At 43.9% G+C, this 18397-nt stretch overlaps 1 protein-coding gene across 2 annotated transcripts; it reads left to right on the top strand.

The window, feature by feature from the left end:
* The first annotated feature begins 4881 nt into the window (after window positions 1–4881).
* On the top strand, window positions 4882–16576 carry si:dkey-32e23.4 (dynamin-1-like protein). Of its 2 annotated transcripts, XM_064347345.1 has the most exons (18): window positions 4882–5034; window positions 6497–6620; window positions 7401–7542; window positions 7868–7906; window positions 8169–8215; window positions 8487–8558; window positions 9653–9739; window positions 9867–10029; window positions 10305–10425; window positions 10873–11211; window positions 11624–11744; window positions 12156–12311; window positions 12606–12695; window positions 12851–12949; window positions 13050–13184; window positions 13586–13695; window positions 14069–14228; window positions 14391–16576. In XM_064347345.1, the coding sequence occupies exons 2-18, from the start codon at window positions 6519–6521 to the stop codon at window positions 14445–14447; spliced, it is 2040 nt and encodes a 679-aa protein (XP_064203415.1). In that variant the 5' UTR covers window positions 4882–5034; window positions 6497–6518; the 3' UTR covers window positions 14448–16576. The 2 variants fall into 2 exon arrangements, with proteins under 2 accessions (XP_064203415.1, XP_064203416.1); XM_064347346.1 differs by lacking the exon at window positions 7868–7906.
* The last annotated feature ends 1821 nt before the right edge of the window (window positions 16577–18397 follow it).

The following is an 18397-nucleotide window of genomic DNA, read 5'->3' as shown; positions in this document are numbered from 1 at the left end:
GGTTTGACGTTGTAGATTGCTGCGGGAAGTCCCCGCAATCCGGAACCGTGTGTGAGGAAAAATATCGCCATTTCATTTTAGAGGACAGTTGTGTAGGTAGATTATGGTGATTATCAGTTTGAGCCAATTCATTTCAGGGTCTGTGGTGAGCAACCTTTTGTTATGCTTTATTGTAACACACTAGTCAATTTAAAAAAAAACGTATGAAGCTAATTTTAATCTACCATATCTACACAGCAAGTCTGGCGAAGTTGTTCTTTAAAGATAAACATTGTGCTGCCTCAGGATAGTAGCATAAAAATACAACGTTAATATTGTAGCCACACATTCACGACAAAATAACAGTGGGCTAATCTTTCATGGATTTCGCCAAATCAGCTAAATTGCATACGTTCCATTCTTTCCCTTCTTCACCTCTCCCCCCAATCTTATTGCACACGTTACTGTAGTCGTATGCACCATCACGAGTATCCAGGTAGACATTAAATGCTAAGTTGCGCTTCCCCTTCGAGTTTCTACTCGATGAATAATGTGCTTTTGTCATGCCAACTCAACACAAACGCCAAAAGCTAAGGGAAGAGGCAAAACAAATTTGAAGGTACTTCTCAGGGTTCAACTACTGCTTCTTTTCTGTGCAGCTGAAATGACTGAACTCAAGCCACCTACATGGTCCCGAAATGACACAAAAAACAAACTCTCTCTTTCTTTTTAAAAACCACAGGTAGCGTTTAGCCTGCAGTGTAAGTAGGCACTAAACCTGCAAGAATTATGGCAAAGAAAAACGCATTTGTAAAATTGCTTAATGCAGCTAGAGAGAAACCAGTTCCTCTGACTACAGTGAAAGAGCAGCTATGATCTGCTGGTCTAAAAGCATGTGCATTACCTTTTCACAATATTTTTGGTTCTGTACTGTGCTGGCATCTCCTACACCACTGCAGGTTACAAGGAAGGATATCGCAAATTTTAAAGAGAGTTAATCTGTTAAGCACACAGTTATTTGGAATGTTTTGTATCTCAAATTTATGAAGGAAGTGTCCATTGCTGGTTCAAGACATTCAGCTCTTTAAACTTTTAATCCACAACTTTGCCCAACTGTTTAAGTAAATTAGCTTTGTCTACACAGGCACAAGCTCAGTTATCCAATTGTATTTTGTATTTTATAATGCAAGTATGTGAAATAAAGTAAGACCTACTGGAAAGGTCTGAATTTCAGACAAAAGTTTTGCAGTTTTGAATGATCATAACTCAAAAGTTTACATCTAATTGTCTTATATGTGAAATTGTATTACAGACCGGGTGGTGCAAGAATAGGCAGGAAATTGTATAAATATTTTAAATGCAAAATACAGTAAGAATGATACGTTCTCTGGATGTGACGTTTTGATATTGATTGAATTAGAAGGTGCATATTTTTGACAGATCATAACTCAGCATTTTATCATAATAATATCTTCAATTTGGTCTGGGAAAAAAAATCAATTTAGCTTTACTTTAAAAATGGTACAGGGATGAAGGTATTTATGAACAGTTTCTGCTGCAATGAATTCCAATCATTTGCTGCACTGAAGTGTAAAGCAGTACCACCAGAACTGGTATAAGATTTAGGGCCAGGTAGTCTGAGTATGTGGAGAGCCTGAGATTGTACTGAGAGTGGGTAAGCTGAAGTAGATTGGACAGTAAAGAGGGATTTTGCCTTAAAGCCTTTTATAATTGAATATGTACAAGTATTCAGTGCATTGGCTGTGAAGGGTAGATAGTAGGTGCTAGGGCATATGAGGTAGAGCCAATTGCCGTAGCATACGTATATTGCCTTAATAAAAGTTAGGAATGCTGACGCTATGGATACATTTATGTTTAAAACATTGTTTATCATGGAAGCAATCAAGTCTGGTTTGTCATCCTAAATTGTGCCCAATTAGGCTCTAACCTCCACTTTAGGCCAGACATAGAGACATGGAATTACAAGAATGAGGCCATCCTCAACCCCCACATACTTACCCAAATGTTCAGGTTTTCCAATGATACACCATATCGGGAAACCTAAAACTTCATTTTACTTGGTTTTACTACACACATTTTAGCATGTTGGATAGAGGTGTATGACAGCATATGCAAATATTTGATGTCACTCAACATCTATTTCTTTTCAGGACCTATCCTTCCCACTGGCCTACAATATGATGTAGATCAGGAATTGTCAGATGCTGATGTAATGTTACACATTCATTGTCCAGGAAATTGGGCACTTTCCAAATTGTTCACATTAATTATTTCTTTTAAAATTTATTAAACCACACATAAACAACACATAAATCATATCATTACAAAATACACTGAAACAGGAATCACAATCACACAATGACAAGACAAAGGTAACAATCGGTGCATAATAAAGAAAAGAAAAAACAGAATGGATCAAGGGAAACGAGTATTTATCCGGTAAGACCTCATTTAGAAGAATTTTCAAACCCTCCAAGCTAATTAAGTGATACAGTTTTGAGTTTTCCTATATGGGTCAATTTATGAGGCACATAATGAATAAAAGCAGCTTTTCTCAGTTCTGAATTCATAAGGCCCGTCTGAAGTAATATTGGTTTGTCTGAAGATATATATGCCTGAGAGTGAGTATGCTGAATGATCTAAAACATAAGAGTGAAAAAATATAAAATGATAGCTTGTTTAATAGTGCTGTTTAATTACTGTTGCGGGTGGGTGAAGTGAAGTGGTTGGGTTTCAGATTTTCACTTCCGGCTTGTGTCGAAAATATTTGTGAGGGCAACATAGTATGACTCGTTGGCAGAAGCTGTGTGTCCAAGAATGTAAACAAAAATGTTGGTATGAAGAAATGTTATGACAGAATGGACAACAAAAGTCCATATTGCTTTCAAAAAACCAACATCTGGGTTGTCCCTCTGCTATGGCATGACGACAAAATTTGAGAAAATTTTGACGAAAGTTTCCGTAGGGGGTTGCAGTATACGGATTTCAGAGCTGATGGAGGCTGACCTTTTCATCACGGTCTTATTGAAAAACACTGTATATCCATTTCGCATGGTAGCAGTATGCAGTATGTCAACCATGTGAATGCAGCCTTAGAATCAAGGATTTTCTCCAAGCCCTGGGCACCAGGCAGTGAATTACCATTAAGATTGGAGTGTGAAGAGAGCTTTGCCTTCTCGAAAAGGTGAATTCTAGCATAGCAGAACAATGTCTTATTATTCAAGATTCATTGCAAGCCATGACCTGATTTTTCCCAGATCTTACTATCTTTTTTGGAACAGAGAGGTGAGAAGCAGAACAGAGAACTCTGCAAGTCAACACATATAACACTATATTTCCTCTGTGCTGGAATCTTAGATCACCTGATGAATCATTGATGACTGACTGATGATGAACACGAAATCTACCCTCAGCAAAGTAGTTGATATCTTTAAGAGGAATTCTTCAGAGAATGTAGAGGGCCAAACTTCAGAAGAGAAGTAAGTCCTGGACTGGAAGAAATGTATTCTATTCTCACACTATCTGAGCTGGGTCATGTTAAGGAAAACTCACACTGGAGATTCAACCCCACACTTCATTACCATATACTGCCAACACACATATTTCACTCCAGCTGCAACCATGAGATGTCACAAAAATGTTCCAGGTAGCCTTTATCCCCCTCCAGCTCTGCCTAGAGGGATTGCATTGTGCACAGCCATTACTGGAAGAAGCCCTCCCAGCCACCCCATGCTGGGGGCTTTCTTAGAATAATACCACTACCTTAGTCCATCCGTCAGGACAGCACCCCTGGTTAATCTATTTCTGTGTAGAATTATGCACAGGCCATCCTGAGGCCTCCCAACACCAGCAACAACCTCAAGGACACTGAGCTCAGCATGCCTGAAGACTTGGAATGAAACAGGGCAACCAATCTGTGACTATTTAAGCGTAGGGGTAAAGTCTGAGAATGAGAACAATATATAATATTGTCATAATTATTCTCATTGGTTAAGTATTGCTGCTTCAGCACCACCTTACCAGTATTGCAAGTAATAATTATGGGCCATGGGACCAATATATTTACTGAGAGGGAATTGCCTGTCAACACCACCCACCTTTTAAAAGAGTGCAGAATGAATAACCTGGAACAGATACTGACCTGCCTCAGTTAAATGCCTATTATTCTTTCAGAAACATTTGGTACCACGCATCCTATAGTACCAACTGCAAGAGTGCTGCTGTGTCAAAAATATATTGAGCTGACTTTTCTGGTTTTACCTACCCACTGACATAATGCTTTCTTGTAAATAAGTTTGTTCCCCAAGTATGTATGATTTTACCTTGTTTATAGCAGAGAAGAAAGAAAACCCAGAGGTGGACCAAATTTTATCTGTTAAGAGTTGAATAAGAGCTGAAATTGACACAGAACATTCTACTGAGCATAGACCGCATGGGAAATCAGTTGGTTTGGGGGGAAAACGGTTATGTTAACATAATATTGTTAAGACTTCATGTGAATTATGACTGCCACTGTCACTGCTCGACACACATTTAATAATTTACTGTATTTGCATGTAAGAAACAAGATGGAGACCTAGAGTCTTACGGAACGGAACTCTCACCGTACTACCGGCCAAAACCACCATTAATCCTATTTCATTTGTCTCCTGAAGTGAACTTCATTGTCGTTTCCACGCTGTTTTGCCCCTTTCATTCGATTAAAAAAAAATCTGATCTGAGCACAATTTTTACATTTACTAAAATGATTTGTGACTTGAGATAACTTGACAGTTCAAGTCTTCAGGCGAAAAATTGAGATTCGCTGGGGAGATGCTACTCGATGAAGGCGATTGTTCGCCGATACAGTAGGCGGCAGCAGTTCATAGTCAAAACCATATAAAATTGTTTAGAAGAAGACTGCAATAGGAATGTACAATTTGAAGGGAAATAGCAGCAGCTGTCCCTGACTATTGTAAAATGATTTTGTAAGGAATAATGGAGTGATCACCGTCGTGTAGGACTAAGACGAGAATTCGCAGCTGTGTCTGTTTGGTGAGAGAAAATAGATCATTAATTATTTTCATCATTTTTATCATTAATTATTATCCATATAGCTAGCTAATATTAGCTGGCTTATTGCCGTGCTACAGTTGTGTACCGTCAGCCTACTCTCTCTCGACTTAGGTAGTGCCAGCTTGTTCAATCTCAGTAAGGTTAGCTGGTTAGCTTGTCAGATAGAATGACTCGTTAGGCAACAAGCTACACGAACATTATTTTTAAATGGCGACATTTGTGATATGCGTGTCCTAGTTGTTTGCTTCCTTATCCAGCTAGATGAGTGTCAATATCAGCGAGGATACTTATGGTCGAATTATGGTTAGACTGATGACAGCTAGCTATCTTGACAGCCCAGTGTCTTGACATAGCGTCAGAATTTATCAAAACAGTCAAGCCCTTGGGTTCGGGTTCGGGTTCGGTCTCAGATGGATACACCAGGAAGCTGGCGTGAAGCAATATGACCTTTTTATATGAGCTGTGGAAGGCGTTGGCTGGCCTACTCGGTACTTAAAATGAACAAACTGCTTCTGCTTTCACTTTCCAAAGCAGCGATTCATTGAATCGCTATCTTGTCATTTACAATCAATTCTAAACTCACATATTTATTTCGGAAGGGCAAGTGCTGATGACTTAAACGTCAAACGGCTTATTGGGAATAGTATGTTCAAACTACAAAACAACTGCTACACTGCTTAACAAGGTAATAGCTAGGCATTTTCCTGCTGTGGTCTATTTAGTGGGTTATTAGACACACAAAAAGCGTTAAACGTTTAAATAAACTGCAGAATTAATTCTCTTGAATTAACAGGGTATTGTAGTAAAGGGACTCCACTATTTATAATTTCGAGTTTGCATTTGGGAATAATCAGAAAATAGCTCAGCTTGCCATTGAAGTGTTTCAGATACATTGTAGATGGACACTGATTGCCAGCATTTTTTTCCATTACACACACACCTGCCAAGGCAAGAGTTCAATTGTGCATTTAACAACTGTGTCACATTTGTGTTATTTTTTAAGAAAAAAGAAAAAATATACCAGCCAAATATTTTACAGAGGGAAACAAAATATTTAAAATGATCAATCTACGCTATTTTCCCCCACATTAACCCGAATCATGCAAAGGGCCTAGCTCACTTGTCAGTAGGCCGTGAGTCTTCTTTCTGGATGCAGGACTGTTGTGCTTTTGGGTCACACGCTGTGCCTTTGAATCCCTGATATGGCATTCCCTCTCCTTATGTAAGACTGTCATCACTGGAGTTCAGTGTAGGGAAGAGGTTGTAATAACAGGTTATAATTGGCTTACCGACTTACTCTCCATGTACACAATCCCTGATATGGCATTGCTGTTAGTGTTTGTTTAACAGGATCAGGGAGATTGTCTGCCTGTATTTCTCTGTGGATTTATAACCACCGTTTCCCCATCCCTTCCCCTCTCTCTCTGTTGCGCATGTGCAGTGTTCCTTTCAGGCAGGCAGAGATGGAAACTCTCATTCCCATCATTAACCGGCTTCAGGAAGTCTTCCTTACTGTTGGTGCTGAGGTCATTCATCTGCCCCAGATTGTGGTGGTTGGGACACAGGTCAGTTAAAGCTGGTCAAAGGTCCATTTTGGGAATAAGGTGTCATTATCCAATACAAAGCCCTAGAACAGTGCGTATCACAAAAAAAGACACAGCAGCCACCACTCACAATTGGCAAAAAAATGTTTCGTACCACTACTAATTGCAATATGTGTACAAAGTTTAGTACAGTACGTGTCTTCCACAATTCACAAGAATGCACAAGTGTCCAAATTAACAAGTTCTCATTTGTTTCATCAAAATGCAAATTTATACCAATTATTATTCAGTATTTCACATCAATCTATTTTTAATACATAATTTTTGTTGTTTTATGCCTATACCGGAACAATTAAACATTCTCTTTTTGCAGAGAAAACAAAGGTATTTTTTCTGCACATTATTTGAAAATGAAATACTGATTGATAATTGCTATCAGATAGTATGTATTGTCAGAATTAAGAATATGTCCTGTGAATTGCTGAGGATGGCACAATGTAAGACCTCTCTTTGTACACATACTGCAGTTAACAGTGGTCTCAGAAAAATGAAATTCATTTATGATAATAGGGAATGCTGGCTTATTTTTACATTACATAAGTTTCAGCATCAAAAAAGACTCAAAAGCCTTTCTTGATATGTAGCTGGGCACATCTTCAGGAGTGTATATCAGTGAGTGCCTGGAGTGAAATTAGGTTTTTTTTCCCTCTAGGATGTGTATAACAAATGAACAAGATGATGACACATTTTGTAACATACGAGGGCTGTATTACATGGGTTTTACACTTCTTCCAATGACAGAGCAGTGGGAAGAGCTCGGTGCTGGAGAGCTTGGTGGGGCGAGACTTTCTACCCCGAGGGTCAGGGATAGTAACACGGAGACCCCTAGTGTTACAGCTCGTCCACGTCCCCCCTTTGGAGGAAAGAAAGCACACAGAAAATGGTATCACACCGCATTCAAACAGTTACTGTTGGGGTGCACTTTAGAGCTCTCGACTCTATGCTGTGGGGTTGCTCATATTTAAGTGTACTTACTGAGTACTATGAATAAATAATGCACAAAATGGTCTACGTACTTTATCGGTTTAGATGAAGAATTACAGCCTTGTTCAGGATCAGTGTCAGTGTTCACTGCCTGACTAATATAATGCTCCTCATAGTCAGAGCTTCCATTGCATGTGACCAAAAGCTATTAATAATTCGTAGGGTTCTTCTGTTAGTTGCTAACATTTTCCCTCCACTTCCTTGTCTTTTATTCTCTTCCTTAGGAAATGGGACAAAACAAAACTCTCAGAACAGCTACCCAGGTGTCTGTTTCTGTCTGTTAATTCTGCATGGATCTGTCCCCTTTTTCCTGTCTGTGTTTTAAATTTATTTATTTTATTTGCTTCTTACAATCTTCCAGCGTTCAGTGGTGCAAATCATTTATTGTGCTTGTGACAGTTTCTGTATGACATTTTGTTTTAACACTGCCTAACCCCACCAGGACCCCATTTTCAGTTGTCAGTGCTGTGGAGGCTTTTGCTTTATTAGTTCTTGCGCGCTCATCCCCCTCTCCCTCTGTTCAAGGGATCAAAGCTGAAGAATGGGGCACGTTCCTTCACTGTAAAAACCAGGTACTGCCCGAGGCACCCGTCTGCGCTCTTTCAATTTCCAGTCCAGCGTAGGCCCGTCTGTAATCTTCCCTCATATTTTCATTTTATTTCCCGCTCACATGAGGCAGTACCGTAGCTCCCGATAACAGCCTTCCTCTGGTTATTAACGTAGAGATAATTTTACAATACAGTTAATACATACATTTTTAGTATTGAAGATGGACACGGTTCACAAACGGTAAAGAAAAACGGTTATGCTATCGCGGTTTTGACTGTGTTCTTTTCCACTCAGATATTTACAGATTTCAGTGAAATCCGGAAGGAGATTGAGGAAGAGACCGCTCGCATGTCCGGGGACAACAAGGTGAGCCGGAGACTGAGGCATCTACTGACCAGCTGCTTTGGCTTGTCTTTAGCAGACATGCTTTTAAAGCCCTGCTGTGGTACCAGGGATTGAGGTGTAAAAATGTGTTTTTTTGCCACGAGTTTCAGGCTTTCAAGAATTTTATTGTCTCTGGTTATAAACAAAAATGATAATATATGCAGCCAAAATATAGAACATTTTTTGTACTAAAGAGATTTGACCATGGGTAAGAGAGAAGGCAATATACCACTGTTTTAGTAAATTAATGTAAAAATGTATTTGTGAAAATTTTTTTTGAATGAAGTAGGGCTGTTATGACTAACATGCTAACTGGAAGGAATAATCACATTACGCATTAGTCGAACAAACCATTTTTGAAAGATGGGGCTTTTATTTGCACATTAATTGCATAATGTCATCAGCATAGAGAAATGCAGACAACAACTAGAGAAAGTCAAAAATGACATCCTAAGCATCTGGTGATAGATGAGTATTGGCCTAATGAAATTCTGCATGCTGACTGTGGTTTTAAGTTGGATGCATTTGGATTTAGGTTAGACATAGAAGACAATGCAAAAAAAGACATCTGTTTGCAGCTTTTTATATAAGAACAGTGTGTGACGTTTGAACTATCAAGCTAAGAATTCATCTAATTTGCTAAAGCAGGTTAACTGAAAAATAACAACATATGTTTTGTTACAGTTCAAATTTGAATAGCTCTGTGCCGAACAACAAAATGATTCAGTGGCACTGTGTTTGGAGTTTAAATATTTGCTTGTAACAAAACCCAATCTATGCAACATCTGATCAAATTCAACTAATAGAAAAGGCATCTAATGTTTTCGTTGTCAGCCTGAATTGATATCAACACATTTGCTTCAGGTGTACCAGTTTTTCTGGTCTCGACATGTGTAATGAGAATGTAGGAGCTTGGCTTGATGGAAATGTTGTTTTTTTGTTGTTTATTTTTAATAACCGTCATACTTTGGCACCTCTGATGCCTGTCACATCCGGACTGATGGTCATTCTGTGTTTGTCTCTCTCCCTTTCTCCCTCTCTCTCTCACTCTCTTTCTCTTTTTATTTTTCCTTTAGGGGATCAGCCCAGAGCCCATCCATTTGAAGATCTTCTCTCCTCATGTCCTTAATCTCACTTTGGTGGACCTTCCGGGGATCACCAAGGTAACTTGAATACTCTTGACAGGTTGTTCAAACCCAGATGCGGTTTGACGTTCTCTGTGCGTGCGGTTTCGTAAAAGATGCTGTGCGTTTCTTTAACCGTTTAATCAGCGAAATTCGCCTTTTCCAGGTCCCTGTGGGTGACCAGCCCGAAGACATCGAAACTCAGGTGCAAGAGATGATCCTGTCCTTCATCTCCAACCCAAACTCGCTCATCCTCTCTGTGTCGCCCGCCAACTCCGACCTGGCTACCTGCGATGCCCTCAAACTGGCCCGAGAGGTTGACCCAGACGGTGAGGGGCTCCTGGTCTGCTCTCTGGGGTTTTGGCTGCACGATTCTGTCATTTCCTCTGCTTCTTTTTTGTACTGTGGTAATATATTTTGTGCTGCAGTCTGGAGGGTTTCTCTTCTTGGTATCAAGAGAGGAATAAGAACATGCTAATGTTTGATGATGGGAACAGGCCATCCAAACTGTCAAGGCTCATTGTTTTAGCCTATGGCATAGTGTGGGTGGATAAGAATCTGTTCCGTGCTCACCCTCATATCTTCGTGCCTGCCTCTCTTCCAGGTCGTAGGACTCTGCTGGTGGTCAGTAAGCTGGACTTGATGGACGCCGGCACGGATGCCCTGGAGGTTCTGCTGGGCCGGGTCATTCCGGTTCGGTTAGGCATCATCGGGGTGGTCAACAGGTCCGTTCAGTCACTGTCCACTCTGGTTATAAAAAAAAAAAAAAAACTGAACACGGGAAGATGCGCTGCCCTTGAAATGTCAGTCATAATAAGCTATGTGGTCATCTAAGCCTTGGTTTTTGAGAAAATAAATGGGCCTCAGTGTATTGAGTCATTTCTTTGAGTGCATTTTGACTCGACGCAGATGGTGAAAGCCCAGTGCAGCTGTCCCTATGAGATGCTGTCAGTAAGCCTGAACCGTAATAGATTTCTCCGCGCCGAAATAGTTCACTCCAGCAGATTCGTCAAAACAGCCCCGAGGCTAGCCATCTGAAGTCAATAGGAAGTCGGTGTGAACTCACCGGTGGCCCTTTCATCACAAAGCCCCGCTCCGAATTGAAGGCAGCCTGGCCTCAGTCTTTCCTTCCCCCCCCCCCCCTCCGCTGTCCCCCCCTCTCCCCCCCGCAGGAGCCAGCACGACATCAACACGCAGAAGAGCGTGGCGGACTCGGCGCGGGACGAGCAGGCCTTCCTGCAGCGCCACTACCCGTCGCTGGCGTCGCGGAGCGGCTCCCGCTACCTGGCGCGCGCCCTCAGCCGCCTGCTCATGCACCACATCCGCGACTGCCTGCCCGAGCTGAAGACCCGCGTGACGGTGCTGAGCGCCCAGTACCAGGCCCGGCTCAGCGGCTACGGCCAGCCCGTGGAGGACCACAGCGCCACCCTGCTGCAGATCGTCACCAAGTTCGCCTCCGACTACTGCAGCACCATCGAGGGCACCGCCCGCCACATCCAGACCTCTGAGCTGTGAGTCTTCCGAGGACACGACGGATCCGCCGCCCACAAAGAGGCTTTTATACACATTAGGGGTCTATTGTATGTCACGATTAAGGCCGACTGTATCACAGAGCGCTCGTTGTAATTTCCGTCTCGTGTGATTTAGGTTTCGTTTTCGGGTCTGTGCTTTGCCGTGAACCCGTGCCCCGCTGCTGGTTCTGCCCCAGAGCTTCTGAGCAGTTCACAGGCCACTGATTCACAGAGGATGAGACCAAAGTGAATTATACCCTTTGACCCCGTTCGAATGAATTCCCCTGATGGCGACTTGCTGATTCACTCGCTGTTCCACTAGCCACTGTGGGGAGGGGAGGCATGCTCTCTCTCTCACACACACACACACACACCCACACACTCAGTCCAACTCCCCCTCTGCCCGCGGCAGGTGCGGGGGAGCTCGGATCTGCTACATCTTCCACGAGACGTTTGGGCGCACCCTGCAGTCTATTGACCCCCTGGGCGGCCTCACCGAGATGGACATCCTCACTGCCATCCGCAATGCCACGGTAACGCCCGGCTGCTATGGGGACGAGCGTGCGTACTTTTGTGCAGTGCTACACCACAACCCGTCTGGTGTATTACAGTATGCCGAAAAGATATTGTTATCAGTGATAGATGATAGAGAGCAAACAGTAGTATAGATGGCTTCTTTACTGTTATGCTTGCAAGTTTTTCTCTTTAAACCAAATGGCTATAGTCTATATATTACGGTCAATAGAAAACATATTAAGTTTGTCTCTGCTATCTTGACTCGTAGTCAATAAAGCAGTAGACTGCCCATGTTTTTTATTGTGTGTGTGTATGTACGTGTGCATGTGCTTGTGTGCGTTTGTGCCTTTGTGTGTGTGTCTGTGTGTGTGTGTGTGTGTTAAAAAGTCCTCTGGAGGAGAGTTAACTCTTTGTGTGCCGCACTGCAGGGCCCGCGCCCCGCTCTTTTCGTGCCGGAGATCTCCTTCGAGCTGCTGGTGAAGAAGCAGATCAAGCGGCTGGAGGAGCCCAGCCTGCGCTGTGTGGAGCTGGTGCATGAGGAGCTCCAGAGGATCGTCCAGCACTGCTCCGCCTACAGCACACAGGTACGTACTCCACCTGCACTCTGCTACAGCACACAGGTACATACTAAACCTGCACACTCCTGCAGCACACAAGTATATACTACGCCACGCTACTACAGCATACAAGTACATACTAAACCTGCACACTCCTACAGCATACAGGTACATACTACACCTGCATACTCCTAGAGCATACAGATACAGTCTACACCATATTACAGGCCCCTGTTACAGACTAGAGTATGCACTCTTTACACCAGCGGTGCTCGTCCTGCATTAACTCACCGATCTCCATTTGTCTGCACTGTATGCCAGGAGCTCCTGCGTTTCCCCAAGCTGCACGACTCCATCGTGGAGGTGGTGACCGGCCTACTGAGGAAGAGGCTGCCCATCACCAACGAGATGGTGAGAGTGCAGAATCACACCCAGTCCAATTCCAGTCCCAGTCAAATCCCAGTCCAATCCCAGTACACTTCTGCACAGGGATGTGATCTTAAATGCCGCAGGTGACTGGGTTTACCTGCATCTTTAATATCACATGGCTGCTTGTTTGGTTTCAGGTCCACAACTTGGTGGCAATAGAGCTGGCCTACATCAACACCAAGCACCCGGACTTCACAGATGCTGCTCAGGTCTCTGCTTCCGTCAACAGCCAGCAGGTAAGCGCTTCTGAGCCTGGCCGCTTCACCCTCTCTTTCCTCCTTCAGTTCTTCTCTCCTCCATCTGTGCCCCTTTTCTCTATCCCCCCTTCCCCCCCAGACGGAGACCCTCCAGGACGCAGAGAAGCGCTGGAAGAACGAGAAGGCGGCGGAGGAGAAGGCAGCCGGGGAGAAGAGCAAGGCCCCCGACTTCAGCAGCCCCACCAAGGGCCAGGCCATCAACCTGCTGGACACGGTGAGACACCAGCGCCGCGCTGTCACTCAGGGGGTCGGCCACACCCCTCCCGCTAATACTCCCAATGAGACGGCCACACCCTTCAGCTGAGACATCCTGTCACATGACCGCTGTCATCTGTGTTTAGCCAGTACACCCTGAGAGATGACCACACCCCAGCCAGCTATCACACTTAAGTACTGACACACTAAAGTATTGATTCAAACGGATAAGTTGGTTAAACTAGCGGGAAATGGCTACCTGTGACAGAGTACACACGCGGGTGGAGATTGGAGTACCTTAGCCAGTGACGGCAGACAGCGCAGTGCTGTTGACTTGGATTGTGAGGTGATGTATTGCATAATATGGAGAGGCTGTTAGCGGTGACAGTGATGGATCTGGGCACCCTGTCTCTGTGCCAGGCTGTGCCCGTGTCTCGCAGGCTGAGCGCTCGGGAGCAGCGGGACTGTGAGGTCATCCAGCGCCTCATCAAGTGCTACTTCCTCATCGTCCGCAAGAGCATCCAGGACAGGTCAGAGGGTGCGGGGTCAGGGGTGTGACTGTGAGCGTGCAAGTGTCTGTCTGTGACTGTCTGTCTGTGTGTGTGTGCGCGCGCGCGTGTATTGGTGCATGCATGTGTGTTGTAACATTTGATATTTTAACAAATCTTCTTAAGAATTTTTTTTTATATAGAGTGCCTGTGGTTGTTTCCGATGGGCATTTTTCAATGTGTGTGCACGTATGCCACTGGTTGTTTGTCTTTTCACCTGCTCTCTTAAATTTCCTTTGATTTCTTGAGCCTGCAAGAGTTTTTCCATTATGGAAGACTATGTGTGTCGACGTGACCACTTCCACTCAGCTCCAAGCAGCTTATCCACATCGGTGCCTGTGCTCTCCGTCTGCAGCGTGCCCAAGACGGTGATGCACTTCCTGGTGAACCATGTGAAGGAGCGTCTGCAGAGCGAGCTGGTGGGGCAGCTGTACAAACAGGCCCTCCTGGAGGAGCTGCTCATCGAGTCCCAGGACACGGCGCAGCAGAGGACGGAGGTCGCGCATATGCTGGAGGTACGCGTGCACGTTTGTGCGTGTGTGTGCGTGTGTGTTGGTGCATATAGCTGTTCTCTATGTTGAGGAGTGGTTTAAAATGGCCACGCTCTGGTAACAGAACTTGGTCTGCTATCCTTGGCACTGAAGCTGCTCTGTCCCTCTTTGACTCCCCACGCACAGGCTCTTCAGAAGGCCAGCCAGATCATCTCGGAAATCCGTGAAACCCACCTGTGGTAGCCAGACGCCAGCCCGGGAGGACAGCTCCATGCCCTCACCGGAGGCATGTCCATTAGTGTGTGTGTGTGTGTGTGTGTGAGAGAGAATGTGTACGTGGAAGGGCGCCCGATCTCACACTGACAGGCACACCACCTGCCCACATTTCCAACTGTCCGGTTTGTGGGGCAAGGCATTTTGGGTCTGTTTGTCCTGCTGGCCAAACAAATATGGGCAATTGGAAAATTTCTTCCCTGGTTTGAGAGCTTGAACAACGATTTGTATTTCATAACAGAATAACCAAATCTTAGGGTTGTACTGGGTCAACACTTGGAGGTAAATGATGGCTTCTGCCACTGAAAAGAAATCAGGCTTAAACATATTCCATCATCAGGAAAAAAAGCTTAACGCAACGCCATTAAAGTTTAATCCTATGTCTGGCCGTGACAGGCTAGTTATACTCGTCAGATTTCACAATCAATAGGCCCATTCACAGAGTACTGTGACTGGCGATCAGTATAACAAAACAACAGATACTGATTAAGATCTGGGAAAGTGCTATAAACAAACCTCCTGTTTTACTACTGATGCAAAGCCGAATAATGAGCTCACATTTTATACACCATTTTAATTACGAATTGTATTTCAATTAGCATGAAGCATGATGTGAAGGGACCACGCTTTGAAGGGTTTTTCTGTGACTGCGTCTCGAACAAAACTGTAATCTTGCATAAACTTTCCGCCGTCGTTGGACTATTCTTGGTATATTTTTGTACGACTAAAGGTTATAATTTTATGTTGTTGTTATGTTATTGTTATTGAGTGCTCTGCCAAGCAGGACATAACGATAAGGTGTAGGCTAGGTTTTGGGGGAAAAAAAGAGAACTTGGCGATATATGGTGTGTGACGTGTTTACTTGTGTTGGGGTTGATATCCATGTAATAAGAGCATTCCCTTTCTCTCCAGTTCCCCTTAATTACCTCCTTTCAAGAGAAAGTATCTCTTGTATAAAGTGATGCATGAAGCTCGCATTGCATAATATGATTGGCAGCTACCACAGTTCAGTTTTTTCTGGCCTTTATATTTATAAAGCAGTGTACGGACAACAGTATATGGACGTATGTCGACTGTATACTACTGAAGAGCTTATGAACAACCATGTGAACATAGAAATTATTGTGAAGTGTTTGGTAGAGTTAGAATTCAAACCAAAGTAGATATTATGGATCCCAACAGTGTAAGGAACAGGGTGGATGTAGTGAAAGTAGATTGGAAGATGCTGTTCGTGGGATTTACGACGTGATGTTTGCACAAGGGGCAAGATTATCTGTAATTTTTTTTTGTTACTTGCAAAGCTACTCCAATGAACGGTGCATAGAAGTTGAGTGCTACTTGAACTTTGAACTCCACTTCCCATGAGCTCCTCCGTGAATCATTGCACAACATTTTGCCCGTAGAACTCATTCCAGGTGTCTCAGGGAAAGATGGGAAGTCCAGTTAAATGAGGTCACTCTCCCACATGGACTTTGGACCCTTCATACTGCGGTTCACCTGGTCCATCAAAACCTGGTGCGGAGGGAAGTCCTTCAGTTGGTGCAAATGAACATGTGCTTGCGTATGTAGTCGTCTGTCCCATCATAATTGTTGATTCCCAAGAATGTTCCTTGTCTCTATCTTAGCCTTTCATTGACTTTTGTGGATATACTGACTAGTAATAATGCACTGGAAATGAGATTGTTATAACTTATGTTTGGATTGGTGGACACATTATCTTAATATTGCACCTTCCATGTGCTGGTACATCCTTTCTTTCTACCTTATATAACTTACATGTTCTCAAAGCCAAAAGACATAGAAATGGTCAGTCTTGTGCTTTTGATTGTGTCGTTGGTTAAGCAGAATGAATCCTATAAGAGATTGACGTAAAGGACCATCTGTCAGATGCACTGCCTTCAACACAGCGAGGACGGCAGTGCATGTCAGTCTGTATTTATGTGGGTATGTGTGTAGGTGTGACTGCGTATGCATTTTTGTATTGTGATTTTGTTATAAATTAACTGCCTGAAAGTGCTTGCCTGCCAATTTTTGTGATACTCCTTGGTGTAACTGATAGTGTCGGCGAAGGGGAACCATTAAAACCATGTGAGAACTCAGCCTATTGTCTATGTGGATTGTTTTCATACATATTTCATCACAAAATTCCCGCTGGATATAGACACTTGCCAGTGCTGCATGTACAGATGTTCCAGTCACTTGAAACCTGACCTGTGTGGTTCTGAGCTTCACAGAGGAACTGACATATAGTTACCTGCCAAGTACCAAAACCTCAACATAGACTTCAACTGACCGACATAATTCCGATAAGGTTTTAATGACCATTAACTCAGCCCTGGTCCTGTTGTCATTCAGTGCGTGTTGGGTTTTTCCTCCCCAATGTCTTCTGATAAGCTCGGTGTGGTTCAGCTGTTGATTTAATGCTGATCTAGGTTCATGTCCTTGAAGAGATTATTCTCTTGGCTCCTGTGTGTTTGCGCAAACGGATAAAAATGTAGGAAATTTAGAATAAACATCTGACCTCCACACATGGATGGGAATGGGGTCGCTGTCAGTCAATGTTTGCACAAATGAATTGTCCTTGGCCCTAATGCAATTAATTGAGCAACCATGTAATCTGGCAATAAGAATGCTAATCAGCATTGCATATTCAAGGGGAACCAGAAATACATTCTTTTGTCCGTCGCAATGCTACAACCACACATTTACTTCATACAGGTCGGGATTCAATTGGATACTCAATCAAACCTCGTGAACAGGAGAATCATCTGCAGTGAAAAGCAGCAGATTCACAGCATGCGCTGAGAGAGTCTGCACTCCACAGAAACTGAACGCCGGTACGGTACCTCTGAACAGGATGAAAGCAGTGAAAGATACTTTTACAGTGTCAGCAGTGGAGGGGAGAAAGAAAAACTTGCCTAGCAGGTATAGGAAAGCAGCTGACATCAATTTCCTCTTGAGAGCCTCAAGATCGGGATTAGAATCGTGGAACTCAGCCCATCAACGAGGCGGGGAAATGAAACTTCGCTCCCTCGTGGTTTTGCCGGGATTCTGAGAATGGGATGCACAAACACGCCGAACCGAGACGTCTGCATTTAATCAGCTGACTCTCCCGTCGGCCGCAGCGAGGAAGGCCTACGGAAATGCGATGACTGCACGCAAAAAAAGGAACACGCGGCTCCTGCATTGCGACAAGGGGGGGGCGGAGAAGGAAGAACGTCACGGTTTTTCCTCGGTGGAACGGTTGCGACGTTTGGTTGGTTACTCACCTGTAGGTGGCCGCATTTAAGATGGCAGCGATAGTCAAACGTTGGAATATCCCATGAGGCAACGGACCTACGGTTTTCAACCTCTTCTGTCCATCTCTTTCATCAACCACCCCGTCTTCTTATCATTCTGTGGTCAGACTCCTCGAATCGAATAAGGGATTCCTCAGCTAATCAGGGAATTTATAGATCCTGTTGAATGTGATGAAGGCACTTTCTGGCCTTTCAGGCCTTCCAGACCCCTGGCCATTTGTCAACTTAAGTACCCATAAGCAGTTCTAAGGCTAATGTGGAGCTTTCCGGACTTCCAGGGCGGTTAATGATTGAGGTCATGAGGGACTGCGCTGGCTGTGAGTTGTGAGCTGTGAGCTGTGAGCGAGAAACAAAAACAAGCAAGGTGCCGATTGCCATGGTAATGCAGTGGCTGGGAGCTCGTTTGGAGCCTGCATGCTGTGGTGATCCGGGCTTCCGTTTTACTGTGTAATTAGCCCGAGAGCGGGAGCTCGGTTAGCCGCGTGCCGCTACGGTAATGATGCAGTCAGCCCCGCACCGTCGCGGGAGGCGGCGGGCTAACCGGACTGATTTGAGGAGGGCAATTGGAGTACAATTAGTCAAATTCCTGAAACAACTGTCATTTTTGTTTTTCATCACAGC

This window comes from Anguilla rostrata, chromosome 8 (genome assembly GCF_018555375.3).
Source record: "Anguilla rostrata isolate EN2019 chromosome 8, ASM1855537v3, whole genome shotgun sequence".
Lineage (NCBI taxonomy): Eukaryota > Metazoa > Chordata > Actinopteri > Anguilliformes > Anguillidae > Anguilla > Anguilla rostrata.
Note: the sequence above shows the minus strand (reverse complement) of the source record. Positions and strands in the feature narration are given on the sequence as shown.

Excerpts from the sequence above, each read along its gene's own strand:
- si:dkey-32e23.4 (XM_064347345.1), top strand. The coding sequence starts at position 6,519 with ATGGAAACTCTCATTCCCATCATTAACCGGCTTCAGGAAGTCTTCCTT. Across the intron at positions 8,216-8,486 it reads TCCTTCACTGTAAAAACCAG|ATATTTACAGATTTCAGTGA; the intron begins GTACTGCCCGAG and ends TTTTCCACTCAG. Across the intron at positions 11,212-11,623 it reads CACATCCAGACCTCTGAGCT|GTGCGGGGGAGCTCGGATCT; the intron begins GTGAGTCTTCCG and ends TGCCCGCGGCAG.